This window comes from Antechinus flavipes, chromosome 2 (genome assembly GCF_016432865.1).
Source record: "Antechinus flavipes isolate AdamAnt ecotype Samford, QLD, Australia chromosome 2, AdamAnt_v2, whole genome shotgun sequence".
NCBI lineage: Eukaryota > Metazoa > Chordata > Mammalia > Dasyuromorphia > Dasyuridae > Antechinus > Antechinus flavipes.
The window spans coordinates 438,597,733-438,620,872 of NC_067399.1; the positions used below are offsets into that span (position 1 = coordinate 438,597,733).

The 23,140-nt window shown below is 36.2% G+C and overlaps 2 protein-coding genes across 2 annotated transcripts in view; one reads left to right on the plus strand and one right to left on the minus strand.

Moving 5' to 3' along the window:
• The window catches only part of CHMP4B (charged multivesicular body protein 4B), a 68,714-nt gene that overhangs the window by 25,037 nt on the left and 20,537 nt on the right, over positions 1–23,140 (plus strand). The gene's annotated exons all lie outside the window — the stretch shown is intronic.
• On the minus strand, positions 5,014–7,769 carry LOC127550330 (motile sperm domain-containing protein 1-like). Its single transcript, XM_051979141.1, has one exon. It carries the CDS (start codon positions 6,595–6,597, stop codon positions 5,953–5,955), a length of 645 nt encoding a protein of 214 aa, XP_051835101.1. The 5' UTR covers positions 6,598–7,769; the 3' UTR covers positions 5,014–5,952.

Sequence of the window (23,140 nt, forward strand, 5' to 3'; positions counted from 1 at the left end):
TACTTATCAATAGTGTATTAATGTCTTTATTTTCCTTTAGTACAGATTTGTCATTTTCCTATTTTGTTAATTTTGTCCTTCTGATATAAGGTAGAATCTCTGAATTGCTTTAATTTGCATTTCTTTAAATGTTAATCATTTAGAGCTTTTTTTTTTTTTTTTTTTTTTTTTAATGGTTGCTTATAGCTTGGGTTTATTTCTTAGGAAACTACTGAAGTATCCAGGTGAGAGAAAACATAGGGCAGACAAAATAATGAAAATTTAAGAGTGTTTATTGTTAGCTAGCGACTGAACCCCACCCGAACAAGGGAGTCAGCGAGTGAGTGGTCTCAGGGACACATATTTTATAGAAAGAAGAGAGAGACATCAAAATGTTTCTTGATACATTTGTCATAATAAAAGGAATTTCTATTCTAAATAGGAGGCAAAAAGTTATCACTCTAAGGGTGTCATTCCCAGACAACAGTATTTCTTTAAGCTTATCAGGTTGTCAAGGTCTCGGGTTTTTCAGGACAGCACATAACAACCCATCTGGGTTGTTAAAAATATCATTTGCATTAAGGAGTGAAGAACTAGTAATAAACTTCTAACTACAAAGATTCAAGATTATGTTTCTCCCATTTGGTCCCATTTGGGGTGCTTTTCCACTTCACTATCTGTTTTTTTCTTTTGACCATTTGTTAGTAGGGGAATGGTTCTTATTCTTATACATTTGAGTCAGTTCTCTATATATCTTGGAAACAAATCTTTACATTTTGTGCTTTATTTGTTCTTTGTGGTTGCAATTTTTATGGATAGAATTTTTTTCTCCTGGGTGGGATGGAAGAGTCTTTTTTTGATCTCCTAAAAAGGTAGCCTTGTCCTCTGGAAAACAGAATTCCTGGGATTTCCAGCCTCAGATCATCCATTTGCTGCTAAATCTACCAGTTTTGTGACTATTATAAGACATTTCTCCTCTTCAAATGTTCTCAACTGATGCTGAATTTCTTTTAATGATCTGTGATCTTTGAAGGATAATGGGAATGGCAGGGCTGTTACAGGGTGCGAAAAAGAAAATAGCGAGCCAGGGAATCAGGCTTTGATTTCTGACCAATTTTGTCAATGCTCTGTTGATTCTCTCATGCTGATAACCTGTGCCTTATGAGACAGTGTACTAACTAAAATTTGGGATTTGTTGGCTCAAAAAAATCCTCTGTGATTCCTTATTGCCCCTGAGTTAAAATGTATTCTCCTAAATCCTAGAATTTAATACAACATACTTTTCTTTTCTGAATTCATATTATTCTTCACACACACACTACATTCTGGCCAAACTGGCTAACTTAATAATCAGAATCCTCCCTAGTTGTTCTCCTACTCTGAGATTGGCGTGTATTTGTTTTGTCATCTCTGGAACTCTTAATTTTGGTTCAAGGTTCAACTTGTGTTAAGTCTTAGAAAATTCTTTCCTGAATACCCCATTTTCCCAAAGGTTTTTTTTTTTTGGGGGGGGGGTTATATTGGCTCTTTACTTATTTAATGTTATTGGCGCTTTTTGTTTTAATACCACATACTCTGTCACTAATTTTTTTCAACATATGGGAGAGATTATACAAAGCCAAATAATCAATTATGTATGATAGCGTATTCTGAATTCTATGTCCAGATGCCTCTTTTCTCTTGGGAGGAGGGAGATGTGTTTTATGTTAGTTTCCCAGGATTCAGATGATTCATTAGAGAGCACCCCTGCTTTTTATTTTGCCCTTAAATTATTAGAGTCACTATGTATGTTCTAATACTTTTGTTTCCTTTATTCTGGATTACTTTATGGCTTTTAAAATTTATTCTCAATTCCTCATTTCTTTTGGTACAGTAATATTGCATTACACATTACACATCCCAGTTTGTTTAGCTGTTACCTAGTTTATAATTACACATTTTGTTTCCAGTTATTTGCTACCACAAAGAATGCTACTGTGAATACTTTTTTAATATAGAAACTATTTCTTTTTATTGTTGATTTCCTTAGGATAAATGCCCAGAAGTGGGATTGCGTGGTCAGAGATATGAACAGTGTAACAGTTAAGTGGCTTTTCTCAAATCTAAATTGTCATTTACTCATAGGCATGAATCCCCATATTTAAAAAAAAAGCATGTCTTAAAAATCATCAGTGAAGACACTAGTTCTTTCTCTCTCTTTCTCTCTCTTTTTTTTTTTTTTTACTACTTTGTTTAAATACCTGTTTTTGAGTTATTTTGCTATATAAAGATAAATGTATAGTAGGCAATGTCCCGACCTGCATTTGAAACATAAGACTAACAATGCAGTGGAGTACAAAAAATGGTGAGGTTAGAAGGTATGATCCTAAGGTACTAGTACCTAGCTACCCTTGAACAAATAAATATTTCTGAGTTCTACTCTTTATATCATCAAAATGAAGAAGGCAGGGCTATTTTAAATAGTATATTTTAAATATTTAATTAGTAATTCTAAGCTTAATTTAGAATAAATTCAGATTGAAAATATTCCTCTCATTGAAAAAACAATATTTTCAGTGCCACTGCTGTGTATCATCAGTTTTCTTCATTTTTTAATTCTCTCCCATCTCTCCAAACATACTGGACTGTATGGGTAAGAACTGGCTGTCTGTCATAGATAATAGTACTTTTCCGTAAACCTAGGATTACATAAATTTGGTCGTTTGCTATAAGTAGCAGAGGACATTCGATTCTAGGTTGTCTTGTCATGATGGTCCTTTTTAATTAACTGGTTGCAATGACAGTAAGGATTATTTAAGAGTTGTTTTTAAAGCTCTTACCAAGTAGTTTCATTTTAAAATGACATTTTTTGGGGGGGGAAACTTTTATAAGATTTTTACAATATAGCAGCAGGAGTTTTATGTCTTGAACTCCTTTGGTAGTCTGGTAAAGCCTATTTAAATCCCTTCTCAGAATCAAGTTTTTAAATGCATAACATAAAATACATAGGATTACCAGGAAGGGAATCAGTGATATTGAAAGACAGCAAAATATTTTAAAACCTCAAGAGTAAGAAATTTGCTCTACAAAATATCTTACCAAAGCTTTGCAAGACATGAATTATATAGGTTCCCTTCTCCCAGTCTCTGTAACTGCTTCTCTTCTAATTCTGGCTGCATTGATTTTGTGTGTTAAAAAGCTTTTCAATTTTATGTCATTAAAATTGTCCTGAGGTATTTTTTGTTTTTTTGTGATCACTTCTATCCCTGTTAAGAATTTCCTTTTCCTTTAATTTCTTTTTTTAGATTGTAATTTTATGTTTAGGTTATATCCATTTGGAATTTATTGTGCGTTATGGTATGTGGTATAAAATATAGGTGTAAAACTAATTTGCCAGGCAGCTTTGCAAATTTTCTTACTAGTTTTGATTGAATAGAGAGACCTTGTATTTGATGAATTTGGATTTAATCCAATGCAATACTATGTTCTATGGCTCTTTGGGATTTTGGTTACCTAATCTACCAACTCTTTTTAAGCCAATACCAAAATAGTTTTGATTACTACTTTAAAATATAGCATAGGATCTCATAATGATAGATCTTTTTCACTTTTACTTTCATTTTTTCTTCCTGAGATTATTGGCCAAATTGTTTTTCTAGATGAATTTTATTTTAGTCTATTTTAAAAAAATAAAACCTGATAATTTGATTGAAGTGACACTAAATCTATAAATTATTTAGGCAGTATCATCGTTTTAAAAAGCCAAAACTACCATGGCCCAAGTAGGAACTATTAATATTACTAATTATTTTCCTTTATTTTTCATTGAGAGTAAGGGTATATTCACTAAGTCTTGGTTGTGTTATTATTAGTGGACTCCATTTGTTAGTTATTTTGAATGTTTTCTTTCCTGTCTCCTGCTGGTTTTGTTTGTAATATGCAGAAAAAGACTGATACTTTAGAAATGTGTACTAATTTACTAAAGTTATTGTTTTCAATTTTTTAGTTACCTTGGACATCCTTACTTAAAAGTAAGCAGTATCTTTTCCAAATAGTAATTTTTTAAATGCCCTTTTTTATTATTGCTTATTCTAGTAGAATTATATGAAATAATTGGTGAAAGTCAGTTGATTTTATTGGAAAGATTGTAGTGTTTCTCAATTACAAGACTTGATTTTAGATATATGCTGATTATTGTATTTTTATTCCTTTGCCTTTTAGTGTTTCTGAAAGATCCTTAAAAATGTCTTTGTTCTTAAGTGCTTGGGAAGAAAAGTAAGATGTGTATATACACTTTCAATAAGGTTTGTGGTGATCAAGAGTGGTTATCATTTTAATATATCATTACCTCCAATTCTCATACATCAGATATAATTTTAAAAACTCATAAATGAAATCCACTTAATCACTAAGTCTATCCATATTTTATGATATAGTTCCATGTTTTTTTTCACTTTAAGTGAGACTCTCTGTTTGCAAGTCAGAAAGGAACTGTGTGGTGGAAATGCTTAGGTTGCAGTGTATTACCTATATAGAACTGCACCAGAGAAGTGGTATAAAGTAGAAGTGTCAAGCTCCTCTATATAGCACAAATTAGATTAAAATGTAATTGGGAAATACCTAACAAAATAAATATATAATAAAAGATAGGTATTGTTAGTTCATGATTTTCTTAGTCAGTATGTGGCCTACAAGGATGGTATCTACTTGAGCTTGACACCACCGATATAAAGATTAGCTTTATAAGAAGAATCATAGATTTAGTACTTGAAGGACTCTCAGAAGTCTAGATCTATTGCAGTCCTTTTAATTTACAGATGAGGAAAATGAGGAAATTTTCAGATGAGCAAAAAGCCACGTAACTAAGGAACAATCCACATACTCTTGGTATCCACAAAAGATGTAAAAGACTTCTTCTCGAATATTAAATGGACCCCCAAATGAAGGATTTATAGGAGTACATAAAGAGCTGCAGAGAATAAAGCATATTTTGGTTGCAATCTGAATCACTGAAGGGGGACACCCACATTAACAAGACAGATCCATCAGAGCACCTTATTTACTCACATTTTATTGCTTTGAACATTAAAATCATAGAACTTTAGAACTAGGAGTCATCTCAGAAATTTACTCCAATTTCCTCTTTTACCGGTAAAGAAATTGAAATTCAGAGGGGAAATCACTTGCCTACTATAGTCACAGATTGAGGTAGTGACTGAGTCAGGACTTGGAACTCTGGTTCTTGAAGCCTAGCTCAGTGCTTTTTCTGTTTTCCCCCAGTACTTTTTCCATACCTGAAATGAAAATCAAAAAGAGTGCTTTTTGCTTCTCCCTAATTCCCAGTGTTGCTTAAAAAACTGCCGTGTTAGAAACTTAACATTAAACACCAGTACAACAACCATACTTGCTTAATAACAATTTACATTTAAGTTAAATTTTAATGTTAACTATCACAGCATTTCCTCTCTTTAAGTTACCACCAAAACTACTACATTATCTCAAAGTTTCAAGGACCTTAATGGTCAACCTATACAAAAAAAAACTGCCTTCACTTAATTTATTAAGCAAATGGTCATCCAGCCTTGAGAGCAATAACCCTTTCCACTTTTGGACAGCCCTAATTTTAAAGAAATATTTCCCAACATTAAGGCTAAATTTTCTTCTTTGCAGCACCATTCATGGTTCCTAGCTTATTCTCACTTTTTTTTAAAGCAAATGTTATTTTAGTTCCCCCCAACAATTATAAAATTTTTCTCAGATAATTTTATAGGATTCATTCAACAAACGATTATAACTATCTGTAACATGAGCACAAGTTGCTGGCATCCTTCAAATAGTTATACGTCAGTTAAAGATATATACATATATTACACATTTGCAAATATTTCAAATCACCCATATTTTTCTGTAGCATGGAGTCAAGAGGGAATAAAAGGCAGTCCACATTCATGATGATGTGAAGTTGAAATGATTTCTGCAAATTTCAGTCCTTGCTCATATTCTAAGAATAACCATAGTGATAAGACCTAAAACATAAGCAGCTACTAATTTTTGATTCACACTTAAATGAAAGTAGTGAGGCACTAGAGATTCCACTTCTCCCAGTGTGGGAAGCATAAGAGCTGCAATGCACACTATTCCCAGGAAGACAGTTAATAAACTAGGTCCAGATGAAACAGCCCTGTTTTCCGTTTGAGACAGCATCTGCTCAAAAAACACACTTTCTGCTAAGTGTTCCTTTATCCTTTTTTCCTCTTCTTCCTTTCGTTGCTCCTTGGCCGACGGCAGAAGGGTCGCAATAATCTCTTTGCGTCCTAAAGCCTTCCTCTGGCTTTGTTCGGAAACTTGTAGACGGAATTTGTCTATTACATCATAGTGACAGGGCCGGACATCTCTATGACGAATGACGATGTCCACGCAGCACTGAGGCTTCACTGCACCCGCGGCGTCCACAACCACGTACTTGTTGGGGGTGGTGCACAGCACTTTGAACTTCAAGGCAAACTCGTAGGGATTATACAGAGTCAGCACCTGCTTGTGGGTGGACTGGTCGTCTGCATAAAAGATAAGCTCCGTTGGAAACACGAACACGGGAAGATTGCCTTCCCCTAACTCGAGCTGCCGTGGTGGCTGCTGCATTGGCGCGGAGCCTCCGGGCCGCCGCCGCCCTCCCGCGGCTCGCCGCCACTCGCGATTCCCTTCTCCGATTCAGTTAAAAACCCCAAAGCATTTTTCCAGTCTTCCTAGACGACGGACCGAACGCGGCTCCTCGGGCTCGGTCCCACCCCCTGCGAGCGCGGGGACTACGACGCTTCCCCCCCAGTCCTTTGTCACCGACTGGGGCTGCGCTGGCTGCTGGGATACGGGAGGACCCCGTGGCGGCGGTGGCAGCGCAGCGCTGCGTAGCGGCTCTTTGGGCCGAGCTACTGTCCCGGGGAGCGCCGCGGGATCCTCGGCCGCGGGAGGGAGGGCAGTGAGGGGAGGGGCCTCTGCGGCGCAGCAGCACCAGCAGCCTCCGCAGCAGCAGCGCCCCTGCCTTTCAAAGCCTTCCTTCTCCGAGCGAACTGTGCTCCGCCCCCGCCGCCATTCCCTTGGCGCTGCTTTTTTCTGTCTTGCATTACTTCATAAACATCTTTGCAGGTTTCCTTGTATTCCTCTTATTCCTTTTCCAGTGTTTTGTTACGTTAATGTATTTGACTGGACCAGTTCTCCTCTGGACTCACAAACATTGAAGCAGAGTGGCGGGGGGATGTGATGAGAGAAATTTGGCTTTCTCTATCACCTCTGACGCCTAGGCTGTGTGACCGAAGTGGGGGCGAGTTCGGCAGCCTAAGCGCTTATTGTTGAGCTGCTGCAGTCTGCCAAGCACTGTGCTGAGTGAATCCTGGGGAGGGGAGCAAGATGTAAGGACATCAGTGAGGAGGTAGCAGGCTGGGTCGGGTTATGAAGGGCTAAACCTAACAGAGCGTTTTATGGTTGATCTTGGAAGTGATAGGAAGCCACTGGAGTTAATTGAATTTGGGGAGGTGACATGGTCAGATTTTCACTTTAGAAAGATTAATTTGACAGCTGAATGGGGAGATACTTGGCTCACCAGTGCGCTTTATAGTCCAAGCAGGAAGTGATGAAGTCTTCTCCCAGGGGAGTATCAGTGGAGAGAAGGGGGCATATACAAGAAATGTGGTTTGGATTTAGCAGGGGATGGGATATGGAGGAGGTGAGAAGAGAGGAATAAGATAGTTGCCGTGTCATTCTGTAGATTGCTGGAGAGTTTCTTCACTGGGAAGTTAGACCACCATTAAAATCTCGGATTGGTGGGATGGAAGTAGGAGTTGTATGAAAATCTTTTAGCAATGTTCCTGTTGTTTTTTATGTAATACTGAAACACTGTCGTGTACCCAGAAGTGGATTTTGGGTCAAAGAATATGATTATCTCTTCTAATAAATTTATTTTTAACATTTTTAAAAATTTAGCGTTCCAAATTCTTTCCCTCTTACCTCTTCCCTATTCACTAAAAAGGCAAGGAAAATGATAAAAGTTATGGATATGAAATTATGCAAAACACATTTACAAATTAGCCATATTGGGGGAAGGCAATTAAAAATATGAGAAAATATACTTTTAATTTGCACTCGAGTTCATCAGTTCTCTTTCTAGAACAGAGATCATTTTTTCATCATGAAGAATTGTCTTGCATTAGAAGAGTAGCCAAAATCTTTCACAATTCATCATTTCACAGATCATCATTACAACATTGCTATTACTGTACACCGTGACCCTCCTAGTTCTTCTTTACTTTGCATCAATTACTATAGGTTTTGGTATACTTTTCTGAAACTAACATCCTCTTCATTTTTTATAGCACAGTAATACTCCATCACAATCATATGCCACAACTTGTTAAACCATTTTCTTTTTTTTTTTTTTTTGTTTTGTTTGTAGATATATTTTTAATAGTGTTAGACATAAAAATTGAAGTATTAAACATTAAAATATATTAGTTAATGGTATTAAAATACCACTTGGTAATACCACTTGGCAATAAAAAAAATCTATTAATGATATGAAAATATATATTTTCTAAATACAGGAAAACAACACATTGTCTGAGGAACAAAAAATCCTAGGAATGTTAAGTACAATGTAGTCTGAGCTGCTTAAAATGACCATTTATTTATATAAAAATACGATCGTTGTTCAGTCACATCTGACTCTGTTACTCCATTTGGGGTGTTCTTGGCAATGATACTGGAGTGGTTTGCCATTTCCTTCTCCAACTCATTTTTACAAATGAGTAAACTGAAGCAAATAGGATTAAGTGACTTGTCCAGGATCACACAACTAGTAAATGTCTGAGGCTGGATTTGAACTCAGGCTGTTAAACCATTTTCTAATAGATGAGCATCCCCTCAATTTTAATTTCCTTACCCCTACAAAAAGAACTGTAATATTTTTGTACAAATAAAACCTTTTCCTATTTCTTTGATCTCTTTGGAGTACAGTGATATCGTTGAGTCAAAGAGTAGGGGCAGTTTTATAGCCCTTTGAGCATAGTCCTAAATTGTTCTCTAGAATAGACTACTTCATCATTCCGCCAATATTTTATTAGTGTATCTATTTTCCCTCACTCCTTCAGCATTTGTCATTTCATTTCTCTAATCATCAGTGACTTTAGAGCATTTTATCATGCTCTTTGATAGTTTTGATTTCTTTTTGTGGAAGCTACCTACCTGTTTATATCCTTTGATTTATTTATCAGTTGGGGAATGAACCCTTATTTTTATAAATTTAAGTCGGTTCACTATTTGAGAATGAGGCCTTTTATCCTGTAATTTTATTTTATTTTTTGCTAAGGCAATTGGTTAAGTGACTTGCCCAGGATCACACAGCTAGAACATGTTAAACATCTGAGAGCAGATTTGAACTCTGGTCCTTCTGACCTCAGGGTTGGTGCTCTATCCACTGTGCCACCTAGCTGCCCCCCTGTAATTTTTTTTGATATTATTTCATTGTGGTGCCTTTTCCATTTTTAAATATTTTCCCCCACTTACCTGTAAAAATAATTTTTAACATTCATTAAGCTTTAAGTTTTAAATTCTATCCTCCTTTCTTCCTCCCCTCTGAGATGGTAAGCAATTTGATTATAGATTATACATGTGCAATTATTACAAATATTTCCTTTTTATTTTGTGGATGGAAAGACTTGAACAAAGCAAAAAAAGAAAGAGAAATGGTAAGCTTTGCTCTTTATTTAGATACCATCAGTTCTTTCTTTGGAAGTGAGATAGCATTTTGAATCCTTTGGAATTATCTTTGCTCATTTATTGCTGAGAATAGCTAAGTTTTTTATTACTGTTACTGTGTACCGTGTGCTGGTTTGCTCACTTTTAGCCTCTATCAATTTTCGTTTCAGGTTTTCCTGAAATCATGCTGGTCATCATTTCTTATGACTCAATAACATGCTATTATAATCATATATGTGTTACCTTTTAGCAAAATGTAGCTTTTTAAAATTATCCCTTTTAATTGTTTGATTTTGCTTTTTCATTGTCTGAGGTTATAATTACTACCCCTTGCCTTGTTGCTTTAGCTTATTCAAAAATAGATTGTGTTCCAACTCTTTATTTGAAGTTTATGTGTGTCTGTCTGTTTCAAAGTATGTTTCTTGTAAACATACTGTTGGATTCTGTTTTCTAATTTATCTCATGTTAACTGTTTTATGGGTGAGCCTCATCCCATTCACATTCACATAATTACCATGTATTTCTCGCCAACCTATTTTCTTGTTTATCCTTCTCTTTCTCCTGTTCATTCTTCAAGGTCTGTTGTCCATTGCCTTCCATAATCTACCTTCCCTTTTTTCATTTTCCCTTCCAGTATCTTCTTATCTCTTTCTTTTCCTTTTACTGTATTGAGTTAAAGTTCTAAATCAAACTTGGTATAGAAGAATTACTCATTCCCCACAACACCCCCACACACTCTTCTTTTCACCCTACAATGTAAAAGCTTTTCCTTGCATTCCTCTTTTTATGAGAAAAATTTCCCCATTCTATTTTCTGTTCCTTCTTATACATTCCTTTCTCTTTCACTTTTTTTGAAGAGAGGGAGATCATTCCAACATAATTGACTCATAGTTATGCTTTTTGTCTAATGAGATAGTTTTTAGGAGTTACAAATATCATCTTTCTATATAGGAATATAAATGGTTTAACCTTACTGAATCCTTTATGATTTCTCTTTGCAATTATTTAGTCTATGATTCTCTTAAGTCTTGTACTTGAAGTCAAATTTTCTTTTTTTCTATTTAAAACATGTTTTTTAGTTAAATTTTTTTCTTCCTCCTAGTTCCCCATGAAAAATAGATAAATAAAAAGAAAGTCCTGTTACAAATATGCATAATCATACATTTAAAAATTCCACATTGACCATGTCCAAAAAAATAGATGTTTTATTCTGAATTTTGAGTTTATTACCTTTTCTGATGATAGTCTTTATCACTAGTGCAGTGTAATCAGGACCACTCATTGCACTGATCAGAGATTTTAGGTCTTAGTCTTTTTCTACAATCTTTTAAGTCTTTTCATATCCTTTTCTTTTCTTTTCTTTTTTTTTTAAACAGTGTGGTTGCAAGTACAAATTGTTTTCCTGATTCTACTTAATTTACTTCTTCAGTTCCTGAGCTTCACTGATATCATCCTTCTCATCACCAGTAATTCACCAGTGTGGTCAATTACATTCATATACCATAATTTATTTAGTCATTCCCTAATTGATAGGCATCTTTTTACTTTCCATTTGTCATCACTAAGAGTTCAAGGGTAAAGTCAGATTTTCTATTAAGCTCTGGCCTTTTTATCAGAAATGCCTTTTCTCTATTTCATTAAATGTCCATTTTTTTTCTCTTGAGGAATTATACTTAGTTTTCTTGGTTTTGTGATGTTTGACTGTAATCCTAGCTCCTTTGCCATCTGGAATATCATACTCCAAACACTCCAAGCCTCTAACGTGGAAATCTGCTAAATCTTGTGTTATCTTGACTGTGGGTCCACAATATTTGCATTGTTTCTGGCTGCTTCAATATTTTCTCCTTGACTTGGGAACTCTGGAATTTGACTATAATATATCTGGAAGTTTTCATTTTGGCATCTATTTCAGGAAATGATTGGTGGATTCTTTCCATTTCTATTTTACCTTCTGGATCTAACAATGTCAGGGCAGTTTTCAAGGATAATTCTTTGAAAGATGATCTCCAGGCCCTTTTTTTTTTGTCATGGCTTTGAGGTAGTCCAATAAAATTTGTGTTGCTGTTTTCAGAGCTAGTTCTGAAGATCTGCAAGCTTTTGGTGCTTCCAAAGTGGGGTGATCCAGGGAGAGACATATGATCACTGCTCTGTTTTTATCCAGGAATGGTCCCTGTTACCCTGCACCTTCAGGATCGAGTTCTCCTTTCTACCTTGCAGTGTGACCAGGACCCTTGCTCCCTTGTGACTGACAACAAACACTCCTCTTCCCTGGAACTATGGTCCAAAACTGCATATGGACATTGGACAATGGAGTTATCAGTCAGTGCCCAACTGCACCTAGTTTCATTAAAGGGTCCCCTATAATCTCTTTCTGATCCATTGTCTGATTTCCCTTAGTGTCTCTGGCCTGAGAGCTCTTACAGTATAGCTGCTTCCTTTCCTCATAGCCTTCCTGCCACACCTCCAAAGTATTCACCTAATGTATGTGTGTGCTCTGAACAGACCTCCACCCTCCAGCCACAGATCTGTGTTCGCCACAACCTAAGTTAATGCAGGTTGAAAAACTATCTCACTCCAACCTTTTATTGGCTCTGCCACTCCAAAATTGGATTTGAGGCATTATTTTAAAGTTGTTTGGAGGGGAATGATTATTTTTGCAACTTTTACTGAGTAATGCCATAATGCTCCATTATGCTTTCAGTAGCATTTGAGTGTATATGTTTTTACACAATCCTACTATTTTGTAATTATTTTTTGCTTGTTTTATGGGTGTGGTATCTTCAATTTATATTAACTTGCTTCTCTTTAGTATTGAGTTTGACCATTTTTGAGCATTTAGTGACTATTAATAATACTCATCTTTTAAAAATTGTATATTCTTTTTTTTTTTTTTTTTTGGTGATTAATATGTTGTGGGTGGAGTTACTTGACACTCTTTTTTTTTAAGAGATCCATGTACATTTTATTTAATTATCTCTGACCTGTGATTTCATTGTTTTGAACAATGTTGCAATAGGATACTATCCAAAGAGTGCAAATAAGCACTTCTGCAAAATAGAAAGTAATCTAGGCCACTGCATACTTAATGACTTGTTCAGGGTCACACTTTTTCAGTATGTGTTAGTAGTGCAACTTGAATTCAGTTCTTCCTTAAATCAAGGCTGGCTTTTTATTCCCAACATCATGCTGCTGCTTCTCCTGTTATATCTTTTGGTTGCCAGATTCTGACATTTTTTCATATTTTCCTTCATCTTATTTTTTTCATGTTTCTCTTCTCTCTGATGCAGCCACTGCTACCAAAAGGCATTTCTGAATATACAGAGTGTTTTTATTTTCTAGGGCAAAGAGTTAAAATACTAGCAGCTGGCTTGAGAAGACTTTAAGAATCCCAGCCTTTTTTTTTTTTTTTTTTTTTTTTTTTGAGTAAAAGTTATTTTCCTTGAAGACTTCAGACTCTGCTGGAGACACAAATTAGAGAGAACAAGCTTAGGTCTTGTTCACTCTCCTCCAGTTGAGGATCTTGGGAAGGAGAAAAGGAGGGAAGGGTGTTCTAGACTTATTTGCTCTGTTAGGGTAAGGTATTCAGTGATGTCTTTAATTTAAACCCACTACTAGTTGGGGATATTGCCTTGAATTCCTAACCCTTCTATCTTTGCTTTCTGCTTTCCTCCTTCCCTCTTCTTTGTCCTCTTCTAATTCTAGCCAAGTCTTTCCTCTCCTCTCTCCCCATCCCTTCTGATGTTGTCCCTATCACTCTCTTTGCTTATTCTGATCCAACGTTTCTAGAAGGTTTGCTACCTCCCTTCCTTCTTTCCAATGCTTTTGTTGCCCAGCAAGATAGGATGGGTAGTTCCTCCTGTCTACCTCTTCCCCTTCCCACCAGTGTGAATGACCTGCTTTTGTCTGTATGGGTTATTCTGAACACACTATACATTGAAAATTAGGACCCCAGCCTAGGAGCTAGGTTGTCATTTCTGCTGCCAAAGCACAAAAGCTGCATTAAACAAAAGAGGATCTTATTGGCATTAGTTCAGCTGGAAATGGTGAAAAGGAAAGCAATTTGGAAGAGAAACAGTGCATTCTAGCCTGGGAACGGAAATCAAATGGCCAACTCTTCCTTGCCTTCAGATTCCCAGGGTAAGGAAAAAGATTGTTGTGTTTGCAGTTACTTTTAAATGCTTTCCACAGTCCTTCTGCATGAGACTCTTGAGCCTGACATAGTCATCCACCCAGCTCTTTCCAGTGACTAAGCCTAGATTTTCTGCACAAAGATAGGGCTGAAGTCATATGTTGAAAAGAAGGCAATTCTGAGATTTACATAAAGTTTTATTGTGGTTAAAGGGCTGCACGAGCAGGCCCAGTTGTCTTTTCTTCTCTAAAGAAAAGTCAGAACAATTATTATAAGATGATTACTCTGTGAGGGAAATAAGAAAATCCTGTAGAAAAAACAAGTAGCCTCAATTATATCCATATTGGTTTCCAGATCAGGAATGACCCTTCAGTCCTTTCTGAACTGTCCCCTTTGATTTCACCCTTTTGAGAGCAAGTACCAGTAATGTTGTACTAGCCCACAACTGTAGCAGCTCAGTGGTTAGTCAGCATTTCAGTTCTTATTGATAATTTAGTCTTAAGCACATAGTTTCTTTTTTTTTTTTAATTTTTTATTTAATAATTACTTTATATTGACACTCGTTTCTGTTCCGATTTTTTTTTTCCCCTCCCTCCCTCCACCCCCTCCCCTAGATGGCAAGCAGTCCTTTATATGTTGGATATGTTGCAGTATATCCTAGATACAATATATGTTTGCAGAACCGAACAGTTCCCTTGTTGCATAGGGAGAATTGGATTCAGAAGGTATAAATGACCCGGGAAGAAAAACAAAAATGCAGATAGTTCACATTCGTTTCCCAGTGTTCTTTCTTTGGGTGTAGCTGCTTTTGTCCGTCATTTATCAATTGAAACTCAGGTCTCTTTGTCAAAGAAATCCACTTCCATCAAAATATGTCCTCATACAATATTGTTGTCGAAGTGTATAATGATCTCCTGGTTCTGCTCATTTCACTTAGCATCAGTTCATGTAAGTCTCGCCAGTCCTCTCTGTATTCATCCTGCTGGTCATTTCTTACAGAACAATAATATTCCATAACATTCATATACCACAATTTACCCAGCCATTCTCCAATTGATGGGCATCCATTCATTTTCCAGTTTCTGGCCACTACAAACAGGGCTGCTACAAACATTTTGGCACATACAGGTCCCTTTCCCTTCTTTAGTATTTCTTTGGGATATAAGCCCAATAGAAACACTGCTGGATCAAAGGGTATGCACAGTTTGATAATTTTTTGGGCATAATTCCAGATTGCTCTCCAGAATGGTTGGATTCGTTCACAGCTCCACCAACAATGCATTAGTGTCCCAGTTTTCCCGCATCCCCTCCAACATTCATCATTATTTTTTCCTGTCATCTTAGCCAATCTGACAGGTGTGTAGTGATATCTCAGAGTTGTCTTAATTTGCATTTCTCTGATCAATAATGATTTGGAATGCTCTTTCATATGAGTGGTAATAGTTTCAATTTCATCCTCTGAAAATTGTCTGTTCATATCCTTTGACCATTTATCAATTGGAGAATGGCTTGATTTCTTATAAATTTGAGTCAGTTCTCTATATATTTAAGCACATAGTTTCAATTAAACACACTATGACTGGAGGCATTTCCTCCTCATTCTGTCTCTTTACTTGGTCCTTTCCTTTGCCATAGCTTCACATTTTTCTATCCATAAATTTCACAATCTTTTCCCCTTGTTTGTATTCTTTTCCCCTTTGTTTGTATGATCTCTTTTATATGTATGTATATATATATGTATTTATATGTATATGATTCTTTTCAATCACTATTCTGGCTCTCCTCTCCCCTTGTTTCCCTGATTCTTTTTCTCATCAGTTTTTTGTCCCCTCTCTCCCTTTTCTCTGTTCCTTTTCTCTTTCTCTTTGAATTATAGATTTAGAGCTAGAATAAATCTCAGAGATCTTATCTGATCCAACTCCTTCAGATGTACAAATAAGATACAATAAAATGAAGTCCAAGAAGGAGATTAAGTGACTTGCCTAAGAACATACCCTTAGTTAGGATTGGAAACAGGTCTTTTGGCTCTTCAATCATGTTCTTTCCTCTTCCCTTTCTGTTCCCAGTCTTCTCCTAATTTCCCCTGACTCTGTTTCCCCTTCCCTCATTCTCGTTCTTTGAATATTCTTGCCTTCCTTGCCCTCTCCCTATTACCCCTATCTCTCCTTTTCCTCTTTCCATTCTTTCTTCCTTCCAGCTCTCCCTATTTCTTCTAACTCTTAAGAATTATTGTTTATTGATCAGAATGCTGGATCTGGAATCTAAAAGTTGCGTTCAAATTCTCCCTTATTATTTATTAGCTGTTAACCTCAGTTATTCAGCAACAGTTAAACCTTTCAACTATTATGGCATTGTCCTAAATGATAGAGATGCACAGGGGAAAAAGAGAATAAGTACCTTCCCACAAGAAGGCTATATCTTACTAAGGAAAACAACATGTACTATAAAGACTATATAATCAATAGTTATTATCAGGAAGAAGCCCCAGATGGAAACTTCCAGAAGGTTTCATGTAAAAAATCAGCTTTAAAGGAAACTAGAAATTTTGAGAAGTAGAATTTAGGAGGGAGTGCATTCTGGGCATGGAAACAAGCCTGGGTAAAAAGGAGTATGGAATGCTCCCTAGAAGGAGCTGCGGTGCTGGTCTGGCTACATTGAAGGAAAGTAATGGATATCGAAGCCTAGAAAAGTAGCATGAAGCCAGATGATCCTCAGTGGCTTTAAATGACACAAGAGTTTGTATTTGATCCTAGAGGTAAATGGTTGCTTATAGAGTCTGAACAGGGAAGTGACATAAAGAAGGCCTATGTTTTATCACTTTGGCTGCCATAGGAAAAATGGATTATAGAGGGTAGAGATTTGTCAGGAAGACGACCAATTAGAGGACTACTGAAACATCCTAGGTAGAGATAATGAGACCTTAAATGAGAGCAGTTGGGTTGTGAGGGGACCAGTTTACATGCTTTCACTTAAATTCTTTGGGCTTTAGTTAAAATGGGATATCACTCACACTTGCTTGCTAGCAAGATTGTTTTTAAGATATATTTTGAGAGTGTCCTTGCTTCACCTTTTTCCCCCTGCCTATGTTATGAGCACTTACCCTGTGTGAGTTCTCCATAAAATACTTCTTTTTTTTTTTTTTTTTTGGCAAGCATACATCAGGCATTCAAACAGTGTGGTCAGCCCAATGTAGTTGTGCTTTCTGAAGTAGAGTTGGAATGCTTGGCAGTTTAGTTCAAGAAAGGACCTCCATGTCTGGTATGTTATCCCGCTAGGTGGTCTTCAGAATCTTCCTAAGACATTTGAAATTGGAAACCATTCAGTTTCCTGATACATTGCTGAGGGACTGTCCAGATTTCACAGGCAAACAACAATGAGCTCAGCACAACAGCTCTGTAGACCTTCAGTCTGATAGTCTTAATACCTCTTCTCTCCCACACTTTTCTTTGGGGCCTCGCAACACTGTGCTAGCTCTGGCAATGTGTGTGTCAATCTCATTATCAATATGAACTTTAGAATCAATTGTATGACATGGGAGAGCATGGTGTGTTCTCATCAAAGAAGATGCTGTGCTCTATGATTAAAGCAGAATTGAATTAGCCCAGAAGAAACTTAAGATAATTCAGGCTAGTTCCATTGGTCTTGTGATGGAGAGAGCCATCTGCATCCAGAGAGTCTAAATGTGGATCACAACATAGTATTGCTTTTTTTTTTCTCATTTTTTCTTCTTTTGATCTGATTTTTCTTGTGCAGCATGATAAATGTGGAAATATGTTCAGAAGAATTGCACATGTTAACCTATATTGGATTACTTGCTGCCTAGGAGAAGAGGGAGAAAGGAAGAGAGGGAAAAAAATTTGGAACACAAGGTTTTTCAAGGGCAAATATTGAAAACTATCTTTGCATGTATTTTGAAAAATAGAAACCTATTAATTATTTAAAAAGACAAAACATTTTATTGAAAAAAGAAAAAGAAATGTGAAATGCTTAGAAAAGCCACTCCAAATAATTATTGTTCTGTAAGAAATGACCAGCAGGATGAATACAGAGAGGACTGGCGAGACTTACATGAACTGATGCTAAGTGAAATGAGCAGAACCAGGAGATCATTATATACTTCAACAACGATACTGTTTGAGGATGTATTCTGATGGAAGTGGATCTCTTCGATAAAGAGAGCTAATTCAATTTCAGTTGATCAAGGATGGACAGAAGCAGCTATACCCAAAGAAAGAACATTGGGAAATGAATATAAATTGCTTGCATTTCTGTTTTTCTTCTCAGGTTATTTCTACCTTCTGAATCCAATTCTCCCTGTGCAACAAGAGAACTGTTCGGTTCTGCACACATATATTGTATCTAGGATATACTGTAACCTATTTAACATGTAAAGGACTGCTTGCCACCTGGGGAAGGGGGTAGAGGGAGGGACGGGAAAAATCTGAACAGAAGTGAGTGCAAGGGATAATACTGTAAAAAATTACCCTGGCATGGGTTCTGTCAATAAAAAGTTTAAAAAAAAAAAAGAGAGAGAGAGAAAGAGTACATTAGTTCTCTCTCTGAAAGCAGAAGTATTTTTCATCATGTTTTGGAATTTTCATTATTATATTGATTAAAGTAGAAAAATTTTTTTCACCAAAAAAAAGAAAAGAAAAGCCACTCCAAATGTTCATATGGACTATTTGTATCCAACCTCTGGCAGAGCATTCCAAAATTATGTTGGTCAGATCAGCCACATCAGACTCTAACTTGATTTTAATATAATGATGTTGAGAACAAAGGCAACAACCAGGGTTGTTAAATGAGTTGCTTAAGTAAGAATATGTGAATTATTTTGTTAATATAAAAACTATATTTAATGCAGCTATATTTTTAAATAGTTTTTTTATTTGTCTATCAATATTTCACCTTTGCAAAATGTTATGTTCCGAATCTTTCTCCCCTCCTGCCCAAGACAGTAAGCAATCCAATATAGATTAAAGATGAATGTGGCTATTAAAAAAAAAATCATTCATTAAATATTTTCCAATTACCTTAAATCTTTTTAAACATTGGTTTTGAGTTCTTTCCCTCTCTTCATACCTTTGGGCCCTAACCCTTTGAGAAGATAAACAGTGTCATTTATATACATGAAGTCATGTAAAACATACTTCCATATTAGCCATATAAATGCAGCAAATATTACTTTATTGATGCTTTACACAGCTTTTCCTTTACTTTTTCTTCCATTTCTTATTTCTCTTACATTGTTATACCATGGAACTAAGACATTTTTAGTAATGATGTTATTTATTGGACAAAATTAATGCTTGTTTTTTATTTTAAACTTTTAAAAATAGGGGAAATGTAAACAAGCTGTTTTTCTTATAATGTGGCCTTCTGTTATCTTTTTACTATGGGTCAGTGGCCCTTCACTGACACTGAGGCTTTGCCAGCCTTCCTTTAATTATCCCTCTGAAGAATTTGTCTCTGGCTGTAGATTATAGTTTCCTAGGAATTGGCAAGCATCACTTAGAAAAAATATTTTCTTATGTTATTTATAAGCTAAAGGTAATAGTAAGGTGTAATTAAAATCCAACTCCCAAAGTGCAGCTCTCACTATCTGATTTAAAGTGGCTTTAAAAACATAATTAATGGGAAAAAATTATCCCTTCACACTATAGTCTCTTCTTTCTGACTGGGGGAAGGGGAATACATATATATATTTACAAACATGCACACACGTGAATTTGAATTCATTGTGAGAGTTATGTTTTGGGGATTTAAAAAAATCTCATTTCTATACATGTACACATATTAAATATTCTCACAGCAAACTCTCATAGTCCAATAAAAAAATTCTGCTTTAACCATATGCAAAAATGTGTTCTGGATTTTAAGTTCATTACTCTCTGGAAGGAGACTCGGTCTTAGGGCAGTGGAGAGGCGGCTAAACCTGGAATCAGAAAAGCCTAAGATCAAATCCAGTCTTTGATACTTATTAGCTATGTGACCTTAACTTATGCCTCAGTTTCCTATTCTATAAAATTGGTTGTTGTGAATATAAAATGATATAATTGTAAAGCACTTGGTTTTACTTTTATTGTTTCATTTAAACAGGAATTTACATAGTTCCAGGTAACATAGTATTATATAAATATTAGCTATTATTGTTAGCATTGCATTAATCAGAGTCTTTCATCAGTTTATATATTTTCTGGTATATATTTCAAATTAGTCTGCTATATGGCATCAGCCATCTCCAGGCCCTGAGGAAGAGTCAAGGATTGAGGGTCAGGTACTAAAGGAGTCTTGCAAATGTGACTTTTTGTGCCAAGAAAAATGGAGGATCAGAGGATTTGACTGGGGAAGAGTAGCTTTCCTTGATGACCTCCACAATCCAGTTTTATTGTTATTGAAACTTAAGACTATAGTAAACTTCTTTGTGCTTTCTCTCCTCTTCCTTAGCCTTTGTTTTATAAATTTTGTATTTTAAAAAAAAAAAATTTATATTTTTTCCCATCATAAACATACACAGTTTTAACATGTTTTTTTAAATTTTGGTTTTGAAATTTATCTTCTTCCTCTCCCTCTTCCCTGAAGAAGGCAAGCAATTTGATATAAATTGTACATGTGCAGACATACAAAGCATAATGCTTCACATTAACTATATTATGAAAAAAGTCCCCCCCCCAAAAAAAAAAAAACCTAAGAATGCAGTTTAAAAAAAGGTATAGCCTTCAATTCCCTTCTATTCTTTCTCTGGAGGATAGATATCAAAAATAAATCCTTTGGAGACCTTTCACAACTTCCAGTGCCTCAGAATTGATCTAGGAGCAGGGAAGCAGCTCACCAGCACAAGAGGAAAAAGTGTCTCCCTGGGCAGGAGGGGGGCAAAGTCCAAGGGCGTCAGTGGCAGCTGCCACCCTCACAGCATGGGGCCTGTAATAAAGCTCCAAGCCTGGACAGCAATCCACCAGCAAGGCCCCATTCTCTGGCAAACCAGCAGTCCCCTTGGCAAGTGAGAAGTCTGTGTAGAAGGTCCCACCCCAACCACTAAACTGCCATGTATCTTCCCGTCACTACTTCCCCCCCACCCCAGCACAAGCCACCAGCAAGGTCTTGACCCCATTGCTGACCCGTAGTAAAGCCTCATGTTGGGATTTACCAGCCAAGAGACCCTGTTTCCATAGCAACTCAGCGGAAGGACCCCACCCCTCCAGTTGACCAAGATCCCTCCTTCGGGGCCAGGCACCTGAAAGTCTGTTACCAGGCCAGCAGCTAAACCCCATACCCAGGGGAGGCCAACAGGCCCTCTCCTCCCCCAAAATAAGCCAGAAGGGAAGCCTGCCTTTCAGGGAAAGCAAGCAGCTAAGTCCTGAAGCCCAATGAAAGTCAACAGTAACACCCAGAACCCTAGCATGAAAAGCTTGGGACAGTACATATCTAAGTCCAGTTCTCTCATAGAAATAGCAACTCACCAAAAAGGGAGAAAAATTAGCAAAAAAAAAAAAAGAGTTTGGCTATAGAAAGTTATATGGTGATAGGAAGAATTAAGGCATAAACTTAGAAGAGAACTGTCATGTCAGAATGACTACATTTGAAACCTCAAAGAAAAATTTAGTTACAGGCTAAAAAAGAATTTCTGGAAGATCTTAAAAAGGATTTAAAAAAGCAACTTAGAGAACTAAACGTGCAATTCTAAATGTTTCCATATTCATCATGCTGCACTAGAAAAATTAAATCAAAAGGGGGAAAAAATGAGAAAGAAAAAAAAAAAGCCCACAAGCAAACAACAAAGGTCAAAATACATTCAGTGTCCATAGTTCTTTCTTTGGATGTGGAAGGCACAGTCTATTGGTATTACCCTGAATCACCTTATTGTTGAAAAGAGCCAAGTCCATCCCAGCTGGTCATCACAATCTTGTTACTGTGTACAATATTCTCTTGGTTTTGCTCATTTCATTTAGCATTCGTTTAGGTAAGTCTTTATAGGCTTTTTTGGAATCTGCCAAGCATCTAAATTTTTGAAGGAGAAACTGAGTAAGTTATAGGAGGAAAGAGATAAAATTATTTTAGTGGGGAAACCTCAGCTCTCCTCAGAAATATATAAATCTAGCCAAAAAATGGACAAGAAAAAAGTTAAATTTTGGAGAACAAAATTCTGAAAAAGTTAGATATACTGGATCTCTGGAGAAAATTGAATGGGAATAGAAAGGAATATAGCTTTTTCTCAGCAGGACAAGGCATCTACAGGAAAAATAACCATATCTAAGCATATACAAACCTCACAATCAAATGCAGAAATAGTAAAGGCATGATTTTCAGATTATGATACAATAAAAATTATATTCAGTAATGGGTAATAGATTAAAAATTAATTGGATATTAAATAATCTAATCCCCCAGAACAAGCAGGTTGAAGGACATCTGGAAGAACAAAAACTCAAGGATATCAAGGGAGGAGAAAAATTTGGAACACAAGGTTTTGCAAGGGTAAATGTTGAGAACTGTCTTTGCATGTATTTTGAAAATAAAAAAACTATTTTTTAAGTATAAATTCAAGCTTGATAGCCAGAAAGCAGACAATAAAACTTTTTAACAATTGTAACTGTCCAAAAATGGAATGAATGAGTTGCTATGGGAAAGGGTGAATTCTCTTTTCATTGGAGGTCTTAAGTAAGGCTGGATAATCACTTATCAAGACTATTATCTAGTAATAATTCCTTTTGTGTATGGGTTCCTCTCTTTATGTATGGGTTGAACTAGATGACTATTAAATAGAGATCCCTTCCAGTTATAAAATTCTATGACTCTGTGATACCAGTTTTTGAGCTACTAGAGGACAATTTAGTAGAGGACAATTTAGTTTAAATTCTAAATTGTGTGTTGTAGAGCTAGACGTTCAAAGAAAGAAGTGACCAGTGGAACTCTCTCTAGGCCTCAATTGCCCTATCTGTAAAATGGTATAATGATGCCTTTTCCTACCCAAAAGCAGGAAGCAGACTAAAAGATTTTATGAGAATGTTTTCATAAAATTTATGATTCTGTGATGTTGTTTTAGTTTTGTTGTAGAACTGAAAGATACTTCATGAGGTCTAACCCCTCCATTTTAAAGAAGAAAACTCCAGCCCAGAGGGAGAAGGGGGTGGTGGTGAGGGAAAAGTTATTTAAGTAGCAGAGTTGGGATTTTAACTGATGTCCTCCGGCAACCTATTTAGGACCTGTTCTAGTTCAGCACTTGCATCCCTCTTGTCATCATTCAGAACTTAAGAATTATAAAATTTTAAAACAGATGGTTCTTTGACCCTTTTTATTTGACAAATGAGG

Bases quoted from the DNA above. Each gene is read 5' to 3' on its own strand.
- LOC127550330 (XM_051979141.1), bottom strand. From the start codon at position 6,597: ATGCAGCAGCCACCACGGCAGCTCGAGTTAGGGGAAGGCAATCTTCCC.